The sequence below is a fragment of the Capricornis sumatraensis genome, chromosome 22 (assembly GCF_032405125.1).
Source record: "Capricornis sumatraensis isolate serow.1 chromosome 22, serow.2, whole genome shotgun sequence".
Lineage (NCBI taxonomy): Eukaryota > Metazoa > Chordata > Mammalia > Artiodactyla > Bovidae > Capricornis > Capricornis sumatraensis.
This window is the reverse complement of record NC_091090.1, coordinates 24,227,581-24,253,978: the sequence shown is the minus strand read 5'-3', so window position 1 is coordinate 24,253,978 and position 26,398 is coordinate 24,227,581. Positions and strand designations below refer to the sequence as shown.

Sequence of the window (26,398 nt, the reverse complement as noted above, 5' to 3'; positions counted from 1 at the left end):
TGGACAGAAACAATTGACTCTGCAAATATCCTTTTGAATATTTTATATTAGCATCTGGACCTCAGCTTTTGAACTCAAAAGCTGAGAATCTGACCTCTTTGTTTTTTGCTTCCCCAGTTGAGGGAGTAGATGGCCCACATGTAGCTACCTGAGTAGGGTAATGAGATGCAAAGAAAGAAGCCATCAGTCAATCAGTAAATAAAATCAACATTCCAAATGCTTTGTTTGTATAATCAAGAAGTCTGCAGGTTGAACAGCTTCTTGTCTGAACTGAACTCTTGGTTAATCTTGGCATCAGAAACAGGAAGACAGCTAAAATGCTGCTGGGGAGTAAGTGATAAAATAATCACGGCCCACATTTTGCTTGCTGCAAGATCCACAGGAAGCCTCCGTGCTGCGTCCCGTTGAGTCAAAACTCTCGTCATCATCTTTATCATCATTTTGTGCATCCAGCCTTTCACAGAGCTGACAACAAGCCAACTTTGCCCAAAGAACCAAATGAATTCGTTAGGCTTGGTCACAAAAGAAACACACAACTCATGATTTTTTTTTTCTTCTGCCACTCACTTTCTACTCTCTAAAGAGGAGATGATGTGATGATGATTAGCACAACAGCCGCAGTACATTTAGAGCTTACGTCCATGTCCTTGATGGACCCAACCATTCAGCTGTCTGTGTTGATTAATACCATCTCTGCACTTTGTAAGGAAAAAAACACCTTAATGTTTATGAGATATTTATGATCCCACTTACATCTGTTGATGTATATAATCTATGCATATGTATATATGGACGTATATACACAGTGGCTTCCCAGGTGACTCAGTGGTAAACAATATACCTCCCAATACAGGAAGTGCAGGAGACGTAGGTTCAGTCCCTAGGTTGGGAAGATTCCTTGGAGAAGGGAATGGCAATCCACTCCAGTATTCTTGCCTGGAGAATCCCATAGAGAAAGGAGCCTGGCAGGCTAGTCCATAGGGTCACAAAGAGCTGGACACGACTGAGCATACACACACACACACATACACACATCCTGTCGGCTCTGTTTCTCGGAAGAATCCTGACAAACATAGTAGCAAATTACCCCCTAGTTTATTTCATTGTGTGTAGGAGTCAGGAATCCAGGCAAGGCTTAGTTGAGTCCTCCAGTGCAGGCACTCTCCTGGGGCTGCAGTCACCATGTTGGCTAGAGCTGCAGTCTCCTCTGAAGGCTTGACTGGGGAAGGAAGCTCTACTAAGCCTACTTAGTATTTGTTGCCAGGATCCAGTTCTTCATAGGCTATTGGACTGAGAGCTTCAGTTCCTCTCTGGCTGTTGGATGGTAGGGCTCTCCAGAGAGCAGCTCCTAACATGGCATCTTGCTTCCTCAGAACAAGCCAGTTGAGGAGAGCTGGAGAGAGAAAATGATGAAGGGCACAACTTTTTGTAAAGCAATCTCAGAAACGCCATCCCATCACTCTTGCCATTTCTATTCCTGAAGCAAATGCCAGCATCCCACCTGGACTCAGGGAAGGGGATCACACAGGGCATGAATACCAGGATGCAAGGATCCAGAGAGCCACCAGAGAAGGGAGCCCGCCACACTCAGCTGCTCAGTACACATCACAGGTGAGATGAAGCTCAGGCTGAGTCCAGAGCCGATCCTCAGAGAACCTAGGGGAATTCCTCTGCAGGAATGGACAACCTGAGGATCGCTTGGTGAGCAGAGCAGAGGGAGTTCTCCAGATCATGATGAGCACATTGCCCCTGAGCAAAGTCCTGGCCGGCATTGTCGCAACCCTCAGAGTCAACGTCCCTCTCCTCCGGAACACCCTGGTTAAACATGGCGGAAACCTGCCCTGTTGACCTTGACTCCATCTTGTATTAATACTTTCTGGGAACACATTCCTTCTTGATATAGAGGGATGTAAGCAATGTGCTCAGATTCACCTCTTGGCACAAAATGTGGCCACATTCCTTCAAATTCAAGACTCTGGACCCTCATGCTGCCTATTTGGAGGACAGCTTGCTTTCTTCTCAGAGCATTCATCTTCTGATTCATCCAAGTCTCAACTGTCCATGGAATCAGTTCTAGTGAGCCTCACCTCAAGTGAAGGGAAGGGTAGAAAAGGTGGCTGGGGCTGGAATTCTGTTCCCGACAGCACCACTGTTGAAAGTGAGAGGGCGTTTTTCTTCATGGACGGAACAGACACTACAGTCGGTAGTAGGCAGTGCCTCCTCAGAGGTCAAGAGGGCGTGAGGCTGGTTTATCACTGTAGTCAATGCCACCACACACCCGGGAGCCCAACCAGGTGGCTTTCCCAGTTTCAGCACCTCTGCCTTGGACCCCACCTCACACACAGCCATTTACCACACAGTGTGCCCTGAGTCCCTGAGCATCTGAGTCAGTCTATTCACCATACCAGGACGCCCTCCACAGACACCAGTGTCGTCCTCATTCACCAGCCAGAACGCCTACACTCAGCAGAGTTGTAGAAATAAATGACCAAGAAGAAAATGTCCAGCACAGTGTCTGACATTGGAATACATTATAAATTCCTTGAAATTGAAGAACGAATGAATGAAACAAAAAGATACCTTTTTAAAACATTGATGATTCATGTTATTTCTCTAAAGAGAGTGACGAAGGTATTCCTTGGTTTATCTGGTTTATCCAGTGTCTGTTGGACTGTCAGTCAGATTGAACCACAAGAAAGTGCCAATATTCGATGGGTTTTAACCCTGACAAAATGCAGTTCCATGTGCTTCAACCTAATAGAATCTCAGCAAGAAGTCCCTGGTGCACTTTTGGCTCAAAATAACAAGACCGAGAAAGTGTTTAACTCCTCTGTCTGCCAAAATGTCTCTGAAATGGCAAGAATGAAATGTAATGAGAAGCAGCAGTCTGTGGCACTGGAAATAGTGGGAAGTGTCAGGAGCACATCAGAAATCCTTCCGGAAGGTGGTAGGTAGAGGGGATCCCATGGGCAGGGGAGGCGTATGCAGGGATGGCTGCGGTGGTCACGGACTTCCAGGGCGCACCCCTGTTACTGAGCATCGTACTGGCTGACCAGGTGAAACAGTGCAGGCTCCACTGGGCAGCCACCTAGTCTGGGGTGGGGCCCCTATCTATGCTCTCAGCCTCAGCATTTGCTTCCAGGAGAAACCTGTGAGAGAATAATCATTCCATAAAGCATAGAATCCGCCTCATGTGGTTTCTTGAGGGCTGTCGCAGTCTCAGGGGATGGCAGGGCTAAGCCTGAGGGAACTTGAGTGACCCTGTGCACAGATGGCACAAGTCACCCTGGTGGCTTGTCCTGGGGCCCTGTGCTCGCTTGACTCCTGCCAGCTTCTGTGTCCTGAAGCCAGCCAGGTGCCCTCAAAGTCCTCTGTGTCCTTCGGGCATGCCTGATCCACGCTTTCTCAGTCTCTGGAGTCTTGGCAGCTAGAGCTGTCAACTAAGTCCCCAGAAGAGAAGAGCTTTTGGCCAAGGAGAATGGGACGGCTTCCCAGGTGGTGCAGTGGTAAAGAATCTGCCTGCCAATGCATGAGACAGAGGAGGCATGAGTCTGATGCCTGGGTTGGAAAGATCCCCTGGAGAAGGAAAGAGTAACCCACTGCAGTATTCTTGCCTGGAAAATTCCACGGATAAAGGAGCCTGGCAGGCTACAGTCCATGGGGTCGTCTCAAAAGAGATGCAACTGAGTGAGCATGCAAACACACACACACACACACACACACACACACACACACACACACACAAAATAGGGGTCACCTCACCAAGGGCCCTCCACTAGGGATGGCTCTCATCCAATGACTGCTCCAAGAAACACAAGGTCCTGAATTAGGGATACTTCTGAAAGGCCACCCTGCCCCTACTATTGCCATATGATCTTTTGAAGCCTTTTTTGAGTCTATCAACCTAGTTTGATGGCAAAATATACACATATCTGACAATGCAGTGACTCAGTGTTTGCTATCTTTGTGGAGGAAGGAGGTATACTCAGAGACGTTTTCCCACATAACAGAAAATGTACTCCAAGAAAGAGGGGGATACAAAAACCAGTAGAAATGGCCCAAGATTGAAATGGAATTTTGTTTTGACCATTGTAATGCAACAGCTCTAAAACTTAATCAGTTGAAAATGGACCAGCATTTCAGAGGGTCCTGTGATGAATGACTTAAAGAAGACATTTTATATGATAACACAAATTGTATAATTAGGAACCTGGAAGTACAATTTTTGTGCTGTTACTAATGAAATAAAGGCATATGTCTCTTCTCTTCAATAAAAATTGGCATTTAGAAATTCTAAAAGGAAGAAAAAAGGAGAGAGGGATAATTCTGTGGAACAAGCACAAATTTGCACCACTGATGTAGTAAATAAAATAGTGCTTTCTGTTAATAAAACAGCAAACCCAAACCCCACAGGTCAGGAAATTGAACCATAAGGTGAGTTAGGAGTGTCATGAATAGTTCTAGTCAATTTATGTTATGCTCATTGTACACACTAGTTGCAGTTACTTCCTTTCCTATGCTGCTATATTTTTTCCCACCAAGGCTTGCTTTTGTTACTTTTATGTGATATTTTACAAATTTGCAGTTTTCTATGATTTTCTTAGGCCTTTCCCAGTGGCTCAGTGGTAAGGAAGCTGCTCGCAATGCAGAAGCCACAGGAGACACAGGTTCCACCTCTGGGTCAGAAAGATCCCGTGGAGGAGGGCACAGCAACCCACTCTAGTATTCTCGCCTAGAGAATCCCATGGACAGAGGAGCCTGGCGAGCTATAGTCCACAGGGTCACACAGAAGCAGACACGACTGAAGCGACTTAGCACACATGCACACATGATTTTTTCAGTAGGCTTGGGTTCTTTTTTAAATTAAATAACAGAGACTTAACATTTTTTGTTTAGATATCAGCATCATCTTCTGATTTTCATAAGACAGATGACTTGGATTTTATACCTGGAAACATAAACCTATTTTTCTTAAGACTTTTCATTTAAAATTTTAGAAGAGTTCTTTAGGAGATTAATATTTCTTGCTTTGGAGAAAACTTTTTTCTGAAAGTCAACAGTTTTTTTAGTTGTCATTAAATCTTTTTTCCACCTACATAAAAATTGATAAATGTGATGCCTTTATTTAATAATAATGTTAACTGTGATTATCTTTGATAATGGAGTTATTTTATCCTGTACATTTGTATATATTTTTCCAACTGGTCTACCATGACCATGTTACTTTCTAAAGAGAATAACAGTAATTCTTTCCAGTTACAACATGGTTCAGAGATAGAACTTGGCAAACAGATGCAAATTAGAGACCTCTCATTACCATCACTTGCCCGTAACCTTTGAATGAATCACTTAAGTTCTCTTGGCCTTGGTTTTATGAAATGGAAAATTGGGATGAAATTTACATTTGAATATTTCTGAAAAATAATTAGCATTGCAGACTTGTTTTTCCTGGGGAATATCTGACTTCCAGTACTACATCTCTGAATATCTTCAGAGTTTTCAAAGCTGGCATCATTCACAAGGTCAAAATGTATCAGGAGATTCTTGATTCTAAATATTGCTGTAATCCCTTTGTTCATGGGACCCTCCAACACAATGCCCCATCTACCTGATGGGTCTCTTCTTTGTAGTAAGAAAAGAACCCAGTGGGAAAAAAAGAACAAGTGAAAACAATTTGGTTATTATAAGAACAATGCCACCAACGTGAGTGATTGCTAAGTGTGATTCTAATAATGTATTAGTTAATGCAAAGAATAGGCACTGGTAATTCCCAGTAGCACAATTATATGCATCAGTTTATGCACTTAGTCAGGAAGCTCTTAAGTCTCAAATGGTCCAACCTATGTCTTCTAATCGGTAGTTATCAAGCTTCAAATGGAAACTAATCATCTGAGAATCTGGTTGAAATGCAGATTATGAACCAGTAGGTCTATGGGCTTAGGGCCTGAGATCATGCTCACAGGACAATAAGCCCCCAAGGCTGCTTCAGCTGCTGGTTTGTGGTCCATGCATTGAACTGTCAGGATGATGATATATAGCACTTAGAATAGTGTCTGCACTTAAGGAGGCCTGCTAAATGATAGCCATGATTATTATTGCTGGGAGATACAGGAATTCCAGCTTTCCATGTGCTCGTATGCAGTAGTATTAAGAATTGTGCAGCAGCCAGGTTTTTTGTTGGATACAGTCATCCCTCAGTATCCATGGGGATTTGGTTCCTTGACCCCTATGTATGTCAAAATCCATGGATTCTCAAGTCTCTTGTGTAAAATGGCTTAGTGTTTGCATAGAACCTACACAGCCATTCTCTTCTTCAGGGAATCTTCCCAATCCAGGTATCAAACCTAGGCCTCCTGCATTGCAGGCAGATTCTTTGCCACCTGAGCCACCAGGGATTCCAACCTACACACATCTCCTTGCTATCTTACGTATAGTTTTGTGTATATATTCATCCTGACCTCCTAAGTTTGCCACCCTTTCCCCATCCCCTCGCTTCCTCAGTCAATCCTATTTTAGTCAAGAAGTCATACACTTTAGCATCCTACTCATCAGTTCATTCAACTCCACGGAAGTCATTCTTCTTCTTGGAGTCCAGTTTTTCCTTTGACTACTTATAATACCTAATACAATGTAAATGTTGTGAAACACAATATAAATGTTATAAATAGTTGCCAGAGCACAGCAAATTTAAGTTTTGCATTTTGGAACTTTCCAGAATTAGTTTTTTTAATTAATATTATCATTTCCAATCTGTAGTTGATTAATTCTATACATGCAAAACCATGGATACGGAGGGCTAACTGTACCTAATCTACAATTCTTTCATAAACTCATTTATGGATTTTAGTAATTAAACTTTATAAATTTATTCTGGAACTCTCTTCTAGATTAAAAAAATCTAAGGAATGTGCAGGATTTGTTGTTAACACTTGCTGAGAAAGCTTGCATATTTGGACAGGATTCACCCATCAGGAGGACAGTCATGTCCTTCTAATGAGCTGAGGACCACCGTTTTGGAATCAGTGATTCAGGGGACCAGCCAGTTGGTGACCAAATATCCAGGGTGCCCAGGACAGTCCTAAGGTCACAGCCTAACCAATAGCACTCCCCCTGCCCAGACTCAACAGCACGTTGTCTAGCAAGCCTAGTTACAGTGGACAATGAAGACACGTTACTGACTTCATTCAGCTTTTCCATTTCTTCCCAACCTTTCTACCACATGGGGGAAAAGGAATTCTCAGTCAAACCCTCCTTCTTGGTTGGCAAAAGTTTTGACCCTAAATCAGGCTTATGTTCAACAATCCTGCATATTTGAATGTAACACACACACACACACACACACACAAATGTTATTCTCTTTGGAAGAGACATGGTTGTTTCATCATTCATCGCTATAATTCAGTTTGTGGATACTTCTCACCTGAAATGCCCATGTGAAGCTCTCATCCTTTTGACGGGAGAAGCATTTTCTCAGGATCCAACCATTTTCCTTAGGATTACACAAGAATTCTTCACACTTCTGCTGGCCTGCGAAATAGAGAGGAGTAAAACTGACTGAACACAAAAGATGGGTCCGTCTCCTTGGGTGAGATGCAGGAAAGGGATGAAGTCATAGCAACGCAGCTTCCCTCAGCCGTAGGTGGGGCAGCCTGGAGGTTAAGCCTAAGGCTCCAACACCAGGATTAAATCTGCATTCTGTCACTGGCCAGCTGACTACATTAGGCAAATAGTTGAATCTCTTTCAACCCATTTATGAGCCCGTAAACTGTCTCATATGTTTATTCTGAGATTGAAATCTGTTATCATATGGAGGGGTCTTAGGAAGGGCTTGGTACATCAAAAACATTCAAACCTTATGCATCCATCCCTGCAGCCCTTATCTGCTGCCACATAAGATTTAGCCACTGTGCATAACGGCAGTCCTGTTAGCTGCAGTGTTGACTACCCGCCTCAGCTCCAAAAGGCTTTTTTTAGGTGTCTTGTGTCCCAGATCTGTAATGGGTTGAAACAACCATTGTAGTTTGAAATCTCAAGGAATCTGAACCTGAGAGATTTCATTTTATGTAAGATTTTTATAACATGTGTTTACGCAAAGCACAGAGAGAACAGAAGCTAAATAAGATGGAAAAGGTATATTTGAGACGAGGAGAGGGAAGACAGAGGAAGACAATTAGGAGCATAACAAACTGTATGTTTTCTTTCTAGATTTAAAGATACAGTCATAAAAACTTGCTCATATCTGCATCTCAAAACAATGCAAATACCATCTCAATTTCAGGAGACAAATAAGCATACCATGCTGCCTTTGAAAAATTTGCTTTGATCGTATGCCAAATGGCAAAATGAATTAATTTAATTTGAAATTGCCTGTCTTCAGAAAAATGTGATATGGAACATATTTAGGAGTTAGCCCTTTCATTTAACATTAAACATACTAAAAATGTCCTCATCAATTATTGACAGCCCAGTATTAACACAGAGGCTTCATTTCAGTCTTGAGAAGAGAGGACACTGCTTGTTTCTTTTTTCTTTTTAATTTTTACAATGTGCTTATTTCTAGAAGCACGTTTCCTCCCTCTTTCAACTGCAACGCCATGCGGAGTTCCCAAAAGGGACCATTTGCTGGATCGGTGTTGGAGCTGGTGAGCAGGTTGTCCTGTTGGGCTCAGTGTGTCTCATGACCTCTAGTTTAGAGTTCAAATGAAATGTATTCAGTGGAGCAGACTGCTAGAAAAATAAATGTCATAAGAAACATGTAAGAACTGATCCCTGAAATTAAAAAAAAAAAATCTCCAAAAAATTCTCATTTCTTTTACATTTTTCTACAATTCTATTAGTAATTAATAACAGCTGTGAGTGGGCAGAAAGGCCACGCCCCGGGAAATGTGGCTTAGGACTATTATGTTTATCCTCTTCTTCCTTGGTGCCCCCCACACCCCTTTTCTTAGAGATGGTATCAGATTAATAGGAATATAGAAGTCCTTTGAAAATGCTGCTCTTGCCTGGAACTGAAAGCTTCTTCTGAAGTCTCCTACCACCTCATTTCCACACATCAAAATTCTATCCGTCTTTCTTTCTTTTAAAAAATTGTTTTAAGTATTTGTATTGATCTTATGTATTTATTACTTTATTTTTGGCTGCGCTGGGTCTTCATTGTGGCACAGGCCTTTCTCTAGCTGCGGCGAGCGGGGGTTGCTCTCTAGTTCGGGTTTCTCGTTGCAGTGGCTTCTCTTGTGGAGCATGAGCTCTAGGACCTGTGGGCTTTAGCAGCTGTGGCTCCTGGACTCCGAAGCACAGGCTCAGTAGTTGTGACACGTGATTTAGTTGCTCCGTAGCACGTAGGGTCTACCCAGATCAGGGATCCAACCAACGTCTCCTGCACTGGCAGGCAGATTCTTTATCACTGAGCCACCAGGGAAGCGTCTCCATCTTTCATTTACCGTTTCCTCCCTGAAATCTTTCTTGACCTCTTCCCCTTCTCCATGCGCACACCTGGAGACACATGTGTGTCTTTGATGACATGTTATTTTAATAAGAAATTCAGAGCGTTTTAAAGAACCAAAGGATTAAACTTAGATGGAGGAAGGCTGTGTCAGGGGAAGAGGTCAAGAAAGACTTTAGAAATGTGTAGAATTTGAAGTGGGCTTCCAGATTACATTTGATGTGGAGGATTTTAATCCATGTGTTCAGTACATATCTGTTGGTTTTGTTGAAGGTAGCTTTGAAGAGAAGAAGAACCTCACCAGAAGATAGTGGGTGAAGGAGGGGTGGATGGTTCTATTCACGTTGCTTTGTTCATTTCATTGTCACATGAGCACTTCCCATCGTGGAGGTACCCTGCATGGTATTAATACATAGTTGGCACTCAATAATGAATATATGACCAAAGAACACAGAACTAAGCGTGAACCGTTCCTATCCTTGAAGCTCTTATAGTCTAGTTCATGAGAGAGCACCTCCCCTCACTGACTAGATAACTGTTGTGGAGCACCGTGGGAGGCTGTGTAAACTTCAGTAGAATTCAGGAGGGATTTCCCACATGAGACCCACGCTGGGGTTTGAGAGACAATTTGAAGTTATCTGGTGGGGATGGAGTATACAGCACGATAACTATAGCCATCAACAGTGCACTGTGTATTTGCAAATTGCCAAGAGAAGAGATCTTAAAAGTTCTCATCACAAGAAAAAAAATGTATAACTATGTGAGGTGATGGATGGCAATCATTTCCAATATATACATCTATCAAATCATATATTGTATACCTTAAACTTATGCATGCATGCACGCTAAATCACTTCTGATCACTGTCTGATTCCTTGCAACCCTATAGACCCTATAGCTCTTCAGGCTCTGAACCCATGTCCTGCATTGCTAGCCTGATTCTTTACCACCGAGCCACCAAGGAAACCCCACCTTAAACTTACATGATATGTCAACTATATCTCTATACAACTGGAAAAATAATAAAGGCGAAAAAGAGAGAAGTTATCTGATGGAAAATGGTGTCACAGGAAGAAGGGAGAGCAAGTAAGAGACAACTTGGAAATTCAGAACAGCCTGCCTTTGGGAACCTGTAAGTGGAAGTTTGGCTGGAGTATAAGGGACAGATTAGGGAAAGGGTAGAATGTGAGATGTGTGGGTGATAGCTATTTTATAAAGAGCTCTTCATGCTAAGCCATGCTGTGTTCTAGAAGCTATGTGAACCCACTGAAGGATTTCATGGAAGAGCTGTATCATCAGAATTTTTTCTTTCAGAAAGATCTGTCTTACAGTAGACTTTCAAGATTGATTCCAAGGAGTGTGTGCGTGCGCGCTTAGTTGCCCAGTCGTGTCTGACTCTTTGTGACCCTTGGGACTGTAACCCACCAGCCTCCTCTCTCCATGGGATTTTTCAGACAAGAATGCTGGAGTGGGTTGCCATTTCCTTCTCCAGGGGATCTTCTCATCCCAGGGATCGAACCTGCGTCTTTGGTGTCTCTTCCATTGCAGGCAGTTTCTTTACCCACTGAGCCATCGAGGAAACCTATTCAAAGGTGACCAGCCTGAAACTATCAACTGACAGGAGAGCTGTGGTGAGCCAGGGAGTTGATGAGGATGAAGAGTAGATGCTGGAAGGTTGTGAGAACACAGGCTGCTGACTGGTGCGGTAAGGGAGAGGGGGGAGACCAGGATGACATTCAGCTTCCTGGCTTGAGCAGCTGAGTGGATGTGGGCTATTTGTTGAGAGAGAGGAGAAGCAAATTTCTAGGTCCCCCCTCCTCTTCAAAGATGTAGCTTTAGAGTCATGACCTTTTGCATCTATTGAATATCCCAAAGGAAATGTGCCAAAAAGAGTTGAACATAGGAATTAGGGTCTGGAGATGGGTTTGTCTAAAAGGAAGTTGAAGCTCATTGGGACAGGTGAAAAGAGAGAGATGGGAATAGCTTAACAAATTTCCTATTCATCTGAGCTTTAGACATTTCCAGTAGGGGCTGGCATCTCTGGGATTTACTGCTCCCTCTCTGAGCCCCAGCCCCTGTGGATGGTGCAGGATCCCCAAAGGGAAAGATTGAAAGCAATTACCCAGTTGATTTCCTCCTTAGAATTATTTAATTTAGCACGCTGTGTTTTTTTTTTTTTAAAGGAAACCTTTAAAGCGTAGCAGCCAAGAAAGAAATCTTGATGGTTAATTGGGGTTTACATTTTAAGTAGATAATAGCATCAATAAAATCATGTTAGTATAATTAGACTTAATTTTATATGAGATATCACTCTGGACATTCCTATAATTGCTCTTAATCTTTTAAGGATTAGTTACAGGCACAAGTATAGGTATAAATATAGATAGATGTAGGCATAGGTATATTTATATACTTGGATTTAGATATAAGGATATTTGTACAGCTAGAGCCAGGGGGCCAAATATAAACATATAAACAAAGCATTGTTTATCTTCATAATAACTTGAATAAATTTATCATCCTCAGTGATTTAAATATATTAATGTACTTCATGCTTAAAGAAGCCCTATAAGGTAGATTCTGCTGTTATCCCATTTTGCAGATAAAAAAATTGAAGTGTTGGGTAAATAAATTGCTTAAGGTTGCACAAATCCTAGACCTGGGATTTGAACTAGGGAGTATGGGTGGGTCTAGAGTCTATTCTAGTAACATGGCTTTATATTGCCTCTCTTTGTCAGTTTCTAACAAATCAATCTGTAAATTAATTGAAATGCAATTTCTGTCCTCCTAAATGATTGTTGTTGTGTTAGTCACTCAGTCGTGTCCGACTTTTTGTGACCTTATGGACTGTAGCCTGCCAGGCTCCTCTGTCTGTGAGAGTCTTCCAGGCAAGAATACTAGAGTGGGTTGCCATTCCGTCCTCCAGGGCATCTTTCCGACCCAGGGATCGAACATGATCTCCTGCATTGCAGGCAGATTCTTTACTGTCTGAGCCACCAGGGAAGCCCTACATGACTGGGTAAGATGTAAAGGGGGTGGTGCCGTTTATCAATGACGCATGTGCAATTAAAGCTTGTATCTAATCCGAGCTGAGGACAGCCATGTGCATTACCGCAGATTACAGATCAGAGGAGTTACTGGCCCAGAGAAGGATGTAGCAGTCGTTGAAAGTGAAAGAAAAGAAAGTGAAGTCGCTCAGTCGTGTCCGACTCTTTGCGACCCCATGGACGGTAGCGTACCAGAATCCTCCGTCCATGGGATTTTCCAGGCAACAGTACTGGAGTGGGTTGCTATTTCCTTCTCCAGGGGATCTTCCCAACCCAGGGATCAAACCCGGGTCTCCCGCATTGTAGGCAGATGCTTTACTGTCTGAGCCACCAGGGAAGTAGCAGTTGTTAGTTCTCAGCAAATGCCCTGAACTAAGGCAGCCACAGAAATTGTAAACTGCAGTGTAGCGTCTGTAAAAAGACTGTTACGTGCTTCCTTCCTGTTTATAACCAAATAGAGATGAACAACTTTGGGGCATGTAACAGAGATCTGTGCTCCTAACCAGACTCTCAGAGGTCTAGTTTGCCTGGTCCACTCCCTCGCCATCCCTAGTACATGTGAGGGTGGTCCTCCCTGCTAGTCCCTACAGCTATAGCTAGGGTTCAGAGACCCCTTGAAGGGCTTACCCATGTCCTGGGGCTGGAAGGAAGCATGCAGACATCCACACATGGTAACTTGCTTGGCACAGCCAGACTCCATAACCCCCTGGTCTCACTGGTGGGACAGTGAGACCCGCTAGAACAAGCCCTGCAATCAGGTGCTGGGAGGGTCTTACTCACCCAGCTGGTGTGGGGCAGTCGCTGTTCAAGGGTCCCAAGCATGCAGACAATGCCAGCTATAGGCTCCTCTCTTGGTCCCCCCATCTAGCACTTATGTGTGTTAGTCACTCAGTTGTGGCCAACTCTTTGAAATCCCATGGACTGTAGCCTGCCGAGCTCCTCTATCCATGGACTTCTCCAGGCCAGAATACTAGAGTGGGTAGCCATTCTCTTGTGGGTAACCATTCCCTTCTCCAGGGGATTGTCCCGACACAGGGATCAAACCCTGGTCTCCTGCATTGCAGGCAGATTCTTTACCATCTGAGCCATCAGAGAAACCCACTTACCACCACTTACTGAGCAGCTGCAGGACAGGGTCTAAGCAACCCCTTTCCTTGTTCCTCCTCCTCAGGTCTCCATCTTGGGTATATACAAAATGAATTCGAGTGCAGCAGGAAAGCAGTCATCTATAATATGAGACATGGGCTAAAACTTTGCAGATTCGATTTTCTTGGCTCTCATCCTGGTGATTCAAACATTTAGGGAAATGAACGTCATCGGCCCAGAGTTACATAAGCATTATACTTGTTTTAGCTGTTCTGCAAACTTAGACTCCTGACTACTTGGTGATGACCCAGGAGACTTGTTCTCTTGGCCCTACTTCTTGGAAGATGAATGAAGTTGCAGCTTTAGGGCCCTCATTTGCGTGGGTCTCTACCAGGTCCCTGATAGGGCCTTGTAACCTGTTTCCATGGTTATCTATAGTTTGTAAAGTTTGCAAAAGTTACTGCTTATGAATTTTTTTGCTCTCATCCTAAAAAACAAATTCCGAGTTGGTGCCTAATTTTGCATTATTTTGCTTCAAGAGGGCTTCCCAAGTTGTATAAACTTCAGGCTGCACAATACTTAGACTCACCCCTGTTCCAAGGTCATTCCAGTATCTAGCCCTTGTACAGTTTCTTAGTTTTGGAGGCATTTGGGGAGCTTTGTTTTTCTGGTTCTAAATGCATAGATGGCAGCTTGGAAGCAGAGACACAGAGACTTTCTTAACTAAAGAAGAGTACAAATGGGGACTTCTCTGGTGGTCCAGTAGTTAAGACTCTGGGCCTCCAGTGCAAGGGATGTGGGTTTGATCCCTGGTCAGGGAACAGGTCCCATGTGCCATGTGGCGTGGCCTCAGAATTTTTTTTAAAAAGTGGTTGTTGTTCAGTTTCTCAGTCATTTTCAACTCCTTGCAACCCCATGGATTGCAACATGCCATGCTTCCCTGTACTTCACTATCTCCTGGAGTTTGCTCAAACTCATGTCCATTGAGTCAGTGATGCCATCCAACCGTCTCATCCTCTGTCACCCTCTTCTCCTCCCGCCTTCCATCTTTCCCAGCATCAGGGTCTTTTTTCCAATGAGTCAGCTCTTCATATCAGGTGGCCAAAGTATTGGAGCTTCAGCTTCAGCATCAGTCCTTCCAATGAATATTCAAGGTTGATTTCTTTTAGGACTGACTGGCTTGATCTCCTTGCTCTCACATTTGAAATTTAAAAACAAAAAGAGGAGTAAAAATGGATGCTCACATGGCAGTGTTGTCCAGTCTCTGTGAACTTTAGAGTCGCTGTTGGGAATGAAAGAACAGAGCCAACACAGGTCACAGAAAGCATTCTGCTGAAAGAGGTGATGAATCCATGAGGTTTTAGGACAGAGCAGCTCCTTTTGGAGTTTGGATCTGAGTTTTAGGTCTTTGTTTCTCACAAGGACTCCATTGGAAAGGCATCAAGGCTTTGTGAACTATCTATTTTTGAGCCTCTATGTGACATGAGGTCTGTCCACTTCTTTTATCAGCAAGGAAGGGTTGAGAGTCTCCTTTTGCAGTGATTTTTTTTTTTTTTTGGTAATATCAGAATCACAAAGGGAGCAAAGCATGATTTAACACAAGCCTGCCTGACCTAAGGAATCCTGACAGGTTAAAATCCAGATGAAAAACAATCCCTCCACACAGGTTTGGTTATGCCTCTCACATAAGGAGTCTGCATTACAGAAGGTTTACAGTAACAGTCCTTTTGACAGGAGGCCTTCCTGAGCAGCCTATAAAATCCAGTATGATCCTTAAACATGGGATTTGCACAGGGCTCATCTGGGACATCCATTGAGAGGTGATAAACCTAAATGAATTATTTCACTCTTTGGCAATTTCTGGGAGGTATTACCTGACAGATGAGAGCCTTGTGGTTTTAAGGGAAGTTGAATTCTTATTAAGATAATTTATGCCCAAAGGGATCATAAGTGAGAAAATTGAAAAATTATATAAAGGTATAAAAAGCATCATTTGGAACGCAGATAGAGGCATCATTGGATTTCTCTGGCAGCCACGTTTTCAAGGTCAAGACTGCTCTTCTGGATGGACGAGGAAAGCTGGTTTTCTCATTCTGGGTTTTCAGACTCCTCACTTGTTTGCATATCATCCATGATACAGCTGTAGTATGAACAGCTCGTGCAACTAGCTCTGTTTTTTGCTAGCCAGTTAGGTGATTCTGCGAAGGTCATTCGGCTCTTTGACTTTCATGTGTTACTCAGGATAATAGTAATTCCAACTCTCCCTCAAAGGGGCCATTATTGAGGATTTAATGAGATGATAGATTAGATTATATTGTTTATCTACAGGCTGTCTGGTTTAGAGTTAAACTGAAAGTAATATTTCAGCATTCTACTAGTTTATAAAATACCTTGGGATTTTGTATCAACCAATTAAGTAAAATCTATCGATCACTTCCTAAGTCTTGGGGACTTTGTTAAAGGCTGTTGATTTAAAAAATAATTGTTTCTTCCATTTTGATTGGAAACTATTAACAGATCACCTGCTACTTGGTCTGTGTTCTATAATATCTAAGGGCAGCAGATATCATGTATTTATTCTCATATCACCAGAGCTTCTGTATGAGGACCAGGGGCAGATCTTTCTGCCTGGTTTTCGGGCCAGCCTCAACTTTGCCTTATTGGCCCTGAGAATTGCGAAACTGATGAGGATGAGCGTATCGTGTCAACTTTGAGAAAAATCAGAGGCAAAATGTTGGCCTACCCATGGCAGATAATCAAGACTAGATGAGAAGCTTTTCACTTTTTCTGAAGAGTCCTCTTTTTTGGCTTTATCTTTCTACTCTTGTTTTCTTCTTTTTCTCCATTCAATTTCCATTTCATTTTATTTCATTCTCCCATGTCTTTATAAGCCATGTTAGAATCTTTTATAATGTAGGGCACACTTAATAAATAAAGGAGTAATTATAACAGAGATGAAATAAGAAGATTAAAGGAAAATTGCAGTGAAATTCTCTGGGCAAAGCAATAAATGGTTCCAGTGGTAGCAATTCATCTACACCTGTCTCAGCACTGTCCAGACCACTCAAGAAAAGCAATCATATTTAAAGGTAGAAAATTTTAAATTCTAAAGTGTTCATATTTGAAACCATAGAATTATTTGATTTCAAATAAGACCTGAGTTTGCCTTGGATCTACATTCTGTATAAGCAGTTACTTTCACAACTTTCAGGCATACTGCCTGGAATGTCTTTATATGTACCTTGTTCTTGCTATGTAAAGAATGAAGCTGATAAAAATTGATGAGGGTAAAAATACCAAATTATTCTTTGGACCCCAAGCACCCCAGCCCTGCATGGTCCTACCAGCTATTGCACCCTTCCTTGTTGGTTATCTCGTCTACCCTGCTAAGGGTGTACATTAATCAGAGTATCCTCCGTTGACACAGCAACCTCCCCTATGTTCATGTCTCATCCAGCTCCACTGTTCATCCCTGGTCCTTCTTTTCCTACAAACTCCTTCTCCTAGCCTCTCTCACTTTCTTGTCTAGAGCTCCTTATTAATTTTCCTGAGAGTACAATTTGTGTTCTAAAATAACTTCTCAGCATCCTCCCCGTACCAAATCCTAGATTACTCTTGACAACACGTATCACTGGGGCATCACTCAAATGGAGGCGGACCATTCTTTGACCTCCATCATGTTGTACCCTTAAGAGTCTCACTAGACCGCTTGTCTTACCTTTGCTGAGGTCCTATTGTATAGCAGCTCTCAAAGGGTGGTCTACGGACTCCTGGGAGTTCCCAAGACCATATCCCATGAGATCAAAACTATGGATATTTTAATAATAATAATACTAAGACATCATTTGCTTCTTCAGCCATGTTGACACTTACACCCATGGTGCAAAAGCAATGTGGATAAAACTGCTGGTGCTTTGGTATGAATCAATGCAGTGGCTACTATTAGTATTTGTATTCTTCACGACTACACACTCAAAGTTTTTATTTAAAAAAGGAAAAGGAGTGCAATAAGTAAAAGTACCAATTTTACTTCAGAATGTCCTTGATGAAGCCATAAAAGTTGTTAATTTTTATCAGTCTTTATTCTTGAGCACATGCCTTTTCAATAATCTGAATAATGAAATAGGATGTCCATTTAAAGTCATTCTGTGGTGTATGAACATACAATGGGTGACTTGGGAAAATGTTTTAGGATGCTCTAAGCTGTTCTTGCCTGGAGAATCCCAGGGACGGGGGAGCCTGGTGGGCTGCCGTCTCTGGGGTCGCACAGAGTTGGACACGACTGAAGCGACTTAGCAGCAGCAGCAAGCTGCACTAGGGAGGGATGGATTGGGAGTTTAGGATTAACAGGTTGCAAACTATTACATGGGCTTCCCCAGTGGCACAGTGGGTAAAGACTCTACCTGCAATGCAAAAGCCCCAGGAGACGCAGGTTCAGTCTCTGGGTTGGGAGGATCCCCTGGAGGAGGAAACGGCAACCCACCCCAGGATTCTTTCCTGAAAAGTTCCATGGACAGAGGAGCCTGCTGGGCTGCCATAGGGTCTCAAAGAGTCGGACATGATGGAAAGACTGAGCATAAACAAGAAACTTCTTATACACAGGATGGATACAAAACCAGGTCCTGTTGTACAGCACAGGAAACTGTATTCAATGTCCTAAATAAACCATAATGGAAAAGAATATGAAGAAGAATGTATATAAAGAAATAGATACAGATATAGATATGTATAACTGAATCACTTTTGCTGCACAGCAAAAATTAACACACTACTGTAAATCAAGTATACTTCAATAAAATAAACTGAAAAATAAAACCACAGTTCTTTAGGATCCTCTATCATTTATTTATGTGTGTGAAGAAGTCCAGAAACTAGAGTTTGGGATCACTGCTATAGAGCTTTATGCAAACCAGTGGCTAAAACGAGATTAACTGTTGAGGAAATGAATTTATTGGGTTTGTGGGGTACCAGGCTGGAAGAAACTGGCAGCCAGAGGACAGAAAAATATTACCGTGTCCCTGATGGGAACCTGGGCATCAAAGCCATAGACAATTTGCCATAAAAGCAGGTGGAGGACCCCTGGGACTTGCTCTGATCAAGTCACCGCTTTGCCTAAGGATACACCTGGCACCTTCACTGAGTTGGATCTGCCTCTCAGCAGTTTGGTCTGGCATCCTGCTGCCTTAGCAGATGAAATGCTTATCATGTCACTAGTGGAAAAAAATAGAGATGACCAGCAGATTCCCAACACTTGGCCAATTGTCACCCTCTACATCTCAAGTTCTCAAAAGACCTATGCAGAGTGGACAAGCCAAGTGAATGTCAGTTGCTTATTATTATTATCATTGTAGAAGTGGGCTCCAGATGGGCCAGTGAAAACCCTGGTCTCTGAGCTCTGGGACATGCCCCAGGCCTGGTGGAAGACTTCCTTTTGTTTTTGTTCTAAGCCCAAAACAAGACATAACAAAGAGCCTTCTGTCACCTCCCCTCTCCAGCTTGCTGCCTGGAGCCCTCTTGGAGAAGTAGTGGAGAAGACAATTATAGCCGCCACTGACATCTGATGTTCATGTCACCCCTGCCCTAAGCCTGAAGCCTGGCCTCCTGCATTCCTTCCTCCTAATTCAGGCTCTTGAGGCCAAACAGGTGAGGTGTGAAGCATAAAGAAGTATAAAACAAAAAGCAAAGAATTAGACTCCAAGGAAAAACACCTCTCCCTCCAAGGCTGATCTTAACACCTATGCTGAGGTCCTGGCCTGGGGGTGAGGGTAGAGGCAGGATAGGAAGGAAACTCCTAGACTGGAGTGGAAAAACGTAGAGCCACAAAGAAGCCCTACAGATTTTGTCCTAAAAGATAGAGATAAGAGCTGTCAATTTAATTCCTTCCATTTCTGAAAAGTCTCAAATTAATCAAACTGCCATCTTGGATTTTGCCTGGTGAGACTATTTCCTCTTGCAAGGAACCAGTAAGCATTTTATTCACCAGGATACTTGTTCAGGAAAACACAGTAGTGGGGTGGGGGGGTGGGGCGGGGGTGGAGAAGGGAATGCCTTAAAAAGCCCCCTGGGGAGGCTTCCCTGCTGGTTCTGTGGTGAAGAATCCGCCCGCCAATGTAGGAGACACTGGTTCGATGCCTGGTCCAGGAACATCCCACACCCTGCTGAGCAGCTAAACCCATACACCACAACTATTGATCATGTGCTCTAGAGCCCGGAAACCGAAGCTGACTGAGCCAAGCCCGCGCTCACCAGCAAGAGAGGCCACTGCAATAAGAAGCACCGAGCACTGCAATTATAGAGTAGCCCCTGCTCGCTGCAGCCAGAGAAAAGCCGGCCCAGCCATGAAGATACAGCACAGTCAATAAATAAGGCAATGACATTTTTAAAGACTTTATAAATGAATAAATCAAAAGAAAGCCCGCTGGGACTCGTGACTGAGGCCCCCTAGCCTGGGAGTTGGCTCATCCCAAGGGTTGAGAATGGAGAACAAAAACTACCTAAGGAAAAAACAAGGAAAGATTTCTGTTTTGTTCTTGCAACGAGGAGTAAGAACAGAGCCTGAAAAGGGAAGAGAGAACCCCTCAGATATCTCCACAAATGTCATGAGACTGGAGAAAAAAAGAAAGTTGTTTTGCAAAGGGGTATAATGGGGTTACATGAAATCATGTGTGTGAAACTTTTGAAAATTGTAAAGCACGATAGAATGTAAAAACTCTTTTATTCAATTTAAAGAATGTGAAAAAAAAATGCTTTAAAGTTTCCCCATTCATGACATTCAAATTCTTTTTTTAAAAAAATTGCCATGGCTGCATTTCAATAAACATCCTTATATCTAACCAAACAAACAGCAAAAGCTAATACATGCATACAAAAAAAGAGGACAACTATGTAGACATGAGTCGAAATGGGAGGAACTGTGCTGGGCCGTGGGCTTCCCCCACGACTCAGTGATAAAGAATCCACCTGCAATGCAGGAGTCACAGGAGACACAGGTTCAATCCCTGGGTTGGGAAGATCCCCAGGAGCAGAGCATGGCAACCCACTCTAGTGTTCTTGCCTGGAAACTGCATGCACAGAGGAGCCTGGTGAGCTACAGGCTACAGGGTCGCAAAGAGTGAGACAACGGAAGCAACTTAGCACAAACGCACGCGTGGTCGGCAACACAACGGAGAATCTCAGAAATGGGCAACAGCCTTTGGAAGGATCACAAGCCTTGGTCTTGAGGGTCTGAGATCAGTTCACTTGGTTGTGCAAGAGGCAGGAAGTCCTTGCCGGATATCCGACCTCTTCCCATGCAGTCTCAGAGGGCAGTGGTTCTCTCACCCTACATCGCCTTGTCGATTCTCTTAGATGCGGTCACACAAGAGCCTGGGATAGCTTATTGCTCTCCATCTCTTGCTTTCATTAATGCAGGAACCTCTTCCTCTCAATCTAGCAGGGTAATCACTGATGTAATTGAAAGCATCTCTGTATTCTGGTTCCAGCTCTGCCAGCAACGGTCTTTGTGACCGTGGGCAGGTCCTCATCTCTTCACACCTCAGGGTCCTGATTTGTAAAATGATGGAGTTGAGAAGGGAAAGTCTGAGTTAATTATCTCTTAGGTCCCTTACAAATCCAAGTGCAGTGAATCTTGCCATATTAATCTTTCATGCATCTTCATTCCTACTTGAACTCACCCTTATGACAAAATATCTTTTACTGTAGAAATGAAAGAACCGACCGTTTTTAAAATAGAAGTTATTTCCTTAGTGGCTATTTCTCCATAAAGAACACAGACTATCTTAACATGCACTGTTTTTGTTTCTCATAATAATCTTTTTTTTGAAGCTAAGAGGAACCAGATAGATGGTGTTCATTTTTTTTTTAGGTTTCCTTTTATGTCTTTTACCAGTCTTATGGGTGTTCTCTTCTTTGTGTCTGCCTGCCTGTCACCTAAGATTATTAGATCATTGAGAGTTGGAACAAAATGATTCTCACTTCTGTATCCTCCTAAAACTCAGAGACTATCCTTTGTACAAAGTAAGCACTGAATAGATATTTGTTCAGTTGAACTGAAGTTTGTATCAAACCCCAAATTTTAAATTATTGCTTTGTGATAGGCTTGGTGGTGCTGCAGGAATAAACTAATTCACAAATCTCAGTTTAATACAATAGAGAGTTCTTTTCCTTTGTCCAGGCAAAGTCAGCTATGTGGGGTGGGATTTGGGAAGAAGGTATTTCTGCTCCGCAGAGCCACTCAGGAACCCAGGCTGAGGAGAATCCTATTCTGACTCTCCTACCGTCTGGAGCACATGGCATCTTCAGGGAAAGAGGCTGACAATTTTCTAAAGGGCTTTCCTGCTTTCTGTACCCATTTTATTGGCCAGAACTAACCACATGGCGCTGCCTGGCTAGTAGAAGTGTTTGGGGTCGTGTGAGCGCTTATATTTTTAGGCAAGAACAGTGTGCTCAAGCTTGATGATCACTAGCAATGTCGACCACATGCTTCACTCAGTAGATCTAATATTTTGAAGATAGTGGACTCCTTTGAGAAGCTTTGACGGTTATGATACCCGTCCCAGAAACAAACACATCTGTGTTGAAACGCTCAACATAATTGTCAGTTTGTCATGCATTTCCAACTCCATTCACTTATTTCCTATGAATCCCTGGACCCAGATTATGAACCCTATGACAGAATCCACAGGCATGTTTAATACCTGGTAACAGATCAACAGGTGAAAAAAATATGTTACAGTGTTCTGTTTGAATTTTATGTTAGGAAGAGCCTATTTATTTACTTGCTCATTTGCTTTTGTCAGATCTGACATCATAACAGATATGTGATCAATGGATTTCTCTCTGTGTTTGTTTTTATCAGGAGAAATTTGAGGGTCTGTTCCGGACTTACGATGACTGTGTGACGTTCCAGCTGTTTAAGAGTTTCAGACGTGTCCGAATAAACTTCAGCAATCCCAAATCTGCAGCGCGAGCCAGGATAGAGCTTCATGAAACCCAGTTCAGAGGGAAAAAGTTAAAACTCTACTTTGCCCAGGTACGATCATTCTTTTCCAGAGTTAATCCATGTGCCCTACATTGTCTTTTTACCTGTTCAAAATGTAAATGAGGCCCTTGCTACTTTCAGATTACTTTGTAGTCTATGATTAATTTCACTAAAAAATAAATTTATATCATGATTCCCAGGCCGGGACAGCATAGTGGTTTAGAAAACAGGCTCTGAGTGCCCACGACAGCCTTGGTTCTAATCTAGGCAAGTCATATAACCTCACTGGGCCTCAGTTTCCCCATCTGTAAAATGGGGATGATGACATACTTCTTACACTATCATGAGGATTAAATGACTTATTACGTGTTAAAGTGCTTAGCATTTGGTGAATAAATGCCCAATAAAGACCAGCTAATACTTGTAATAAGAATGGGCTCATCACAGCTACTGGAGACAGCAATGGTAGTAGCTGTTTAATGGATCCAGGGTTTCCTCTGCAGTGATAAAAATACTTTGAATCTCGATAGGAGTGGTGGTTCCACAACACTGGGCATAGACTAAATGCCACCGAAATTGTTCAGTTTAAAATGGCTTAATTTCAAGTTATGTGAATATCACCTCAGTTAAAAGAGAAAGAGAGAGGAAGGGAGAGAAATAGATGGAAGGAAGGAAGGAAAGAGGCTATGAAGGAAGAATGGGAAGGAGGGGAGGGTCACAGAGGGAGAGAAAGAAGGGAAGGAAAGGAAAGGTCTGGGAGCCAGCAGCATCAGCATCCCCTGGAAATCTGTTAGCCCTGACCCCATCAACTGACTCAGAAACTCAGGAGTCGGGGTCAGCACTGTCTTAGTTAGCTTCCCAGGTCATTCTTATGCAGCTAAAGGCTGACACCCACTGTTTGAAGAATCAAGTAAGATAACTGAGCCCGTGGTGTGTGGTCAGTATTCATTATTATTGCAGCCTGGTTCATTGGTTCATTTGTCACAGGCTAAAGGCCAGGCTCTGCATCTCAGTGGAACAGCATGGCATATCCGAGGCCAAAATGAATAATGTGCCTTCATTTCTCCTGTGTTTGAAAGGTTCAGACTCCAGAGACAGACGGAGACAAACTGCATTTGGCTCCACCACAGCCTGCCAAACAGTTCCTCATCTCACCCCCTGCCTCTCCGCCCGTCGGCTGGCAGCCCATCAGCGATGCCACACCAGTCCTTAACTATGACCTCCTCTATGCTGTGGCCAAACTAGGACCAGGTGAGCTCTGTGGCCCTTCCTGGAAATAAACATTTGAAAATGCCGCTTAGAAAAGTCAAACAAGATGAACCATCCTAAAATCCTGGGTTCTTTGTAACATCTGCATTTCTTTTTTTTTTTTTTCATAATTTTTTTAAAATGTGAATTTATATATTTATTTTTGGCTTTGTTGCTCTGCGGGCTTTTTTGTAGTTGTGGTGAAGCAAGGCTACTCTCCAGTTGCAGTGGGAGGGCTTCTCATTTCAGTGGCTTCTCTTCTTGCAGAAAACAGGCTCTAGGGTGCAAGGGTTTCAGTAGTTGCAGCACGTGGGCTCAGTAGTTGCGAGTCCCGGGCTCTGGAGCACACGCTCAGTAGTTGTGGCACACAGGCTTAGTTGCTTCTCAACATGTGGGATCTTCCAGGACCAGGGATTGAACCCATGTGTCTCCTGCACTGGCAGGCAGATTCTTTACCACTGAGCCACCAGGGAAGTCCACCAGCTGCATTTCTAATGAATTTATCTCTGTCTGTAGACAGCCAGAGGGATGATGAATGAAAACGCAGCATCAGACTTCGTACCTGTTCAAAAGCAATTCCAGAACTGGCACTGAAATGTCAGTCCTAGCTTCTGGGTTGCAGTGCAGATATTTCAAGGTTGCAAAACAGGCAAAATGAGCTCTCCCAGCTGGCACAAGGCTTCTAGACTGTGCAACCTTGTTTTACTGCTGCCACGGTATGCCCAGGAATCCTTGGCTACAAAACAATCTATCTGCAAAGTGACGCCTCTAAGACCCCCAAGGAAGCCAGTCACATTAGCCTCTAACTTTAGAAAAATGTCTGTGGTCGTTTTGTTCTGATGTTGGTACCTGTAGCGTGGATGCTCTCATTTTCACTATGGTGCAGTATTCATTTATACCGCTAGGTATTCATCCACTTTCCTGCTGATGGCCGTTTAGAGGGTTTCCAGTTTCTTGCCATTGCAATCCAAGCTGCAGTTAACATTCTTGTACGTATTTCTTACACGCTTATCCAAAAGCTTGTTTTTATACCTAGAAGTGATACTGTCCTCAGTTTCAGCTGATGGTGCCACCTTGTACTCCAAAGTAGTTTTCCTATATTATAGCAAGAGGAGAAATGGTGGAAAGTGGGTGGGCCACAACCAGTGGCAGCTGAGCTTTTAAGCACCGAAGATCTGAAAGTAAATAATAGTCATTGTGCCTGCTCTCTGTCCTGGTGGTTCCCACAGTGTGAAATGGGGCTGAGTGCACACCCCAGAAATTCTAATTTAATTGATTTGGATCAAATCAAGCATCACTATTTTAAAAAAATCTCCCCAGATGATTCTGATGTGCAGATGAGTTCAAGAACCATTGGTAGCCAAATGCCAGGGATGATAAATTTATAAGTTCTTATCAGTATTTCTTAGATTAGGAAAACATTTGGCATTAGTATCTCTCACCCCAGAAAGCTCAAGTTTTAATAACACATATGGGTTTTCATGGTGGCTCAGACGGTGAAGAGTCTGCCTGCAATGCCAGAGACTAGAGTTTGATCTGTGGGTCAGGAAGATCCCCTGGAGAAGGGAATGGTTACCTACTCCGGTATTCTTGCCTGGAGAATCCCATGGACAGAGGAGCCAAAGAGGGCTACAGTCCTGGGGTTTCAAAGAGTCGGACATGACTGACTTGACTTTCACTTTCACTTTTAAAAAATTGATTGTTGCATACACTGAAATTTAAGGATCCTGAGTATGAGGGTGACCCAGTGTCCTGGTGCCCTCAGACTTAGGGGGTTCCTGGGAACTTGTGATGCTAAAACCAAGAAATTCCCAGGCAATTCAGGAAAAGCTGATCATCTTACTGGGTCTTCAGATTGATATGAGGCTGATGTGATGAATAATTACTCCCTGCGTGAGAATTACTGGCTGTCCCATGTGAGGCCTTAAAGTTAGATTACAGCACTTTCAACAGCAATGTCTTTGGGGAGTTTCTTTGTAATCACTGTCTAGTCATTCAGCTTCTCAGAGCCTTTAAAATAGCTGTTGGTTTCAACTACTGAGAAGCAGGAGGTATCCAACTACCAAGATGGGCTGATAAAAGAAGTAATAATAAGGGAGATGTTTGTGGAATGTGATTTCCTTGAAAGTCTGGTCCACATACAGGAATTCCGAGCATATGCACTCCCATCCCCTGACTCTCTCCCAAGAGAGCAATGTGTGTGATGCGTGCAGATGCCGTAGAGTGTGTGAAATAAATCAGGTCTGCTGAAATCAAGCCTGTGACCCATTCCCCCCAGTCATTTCAGGATACTTTTTTAAAATTTTATTTATTTCTTATTTTCGGCCATGCTGGGCCTTCATTGCTGCATGCGGGCTTTCTCTAGTTGCAGTGAGTGGGAACTATCTCTAGTCGCGGCGTGCAGGGTTCTCATTGTGGTGGCTTCTCTCATTGTGGAGCACGGGCTCTAGGGTACTCAGCTTCAGTAGTTGCAGCCCTGGGCTCTGGAGCACAGGCTCAGGAGTTATGGCACAGGAGCTTAGTTTCCCTCAGCATGTGGGATCTTCCTGGACTAGGACTTGAACCCAGGTCCCCTGCATTGGTAGGTGGATTCTT

The 26,398-nt window shown here is 43.2% G+C and overlaps 1 protein-coding gene across 2 annotated transcripts in view; it reads left to right on the top strand.

Annotated features, from left to right (window-relative positions):
* RCAN2 (regulator of calcineurin 2) overlaps positions 1-26,398 on the top strand; it is a 223,657-nt gene that overhangs the window by 179,474 nt on the left and 17,785 nt on the right. For both annotated transcript variants that reach the window (XM_068960514.1, XM_068960515.1), the window contains exons 2-3: positions 22,433-22,606; positions 23,635-23,806. In XM_068960514.1, coding sequence (XP_068816615.1) covers positions 22,433-22,606; positions 23,635-23,806 — 346 coding nt within the window. The remainder of the gene's footprint in view (positions 1-22,432; positions 22,607-23,634; positions 23,807-26,398) is intronic.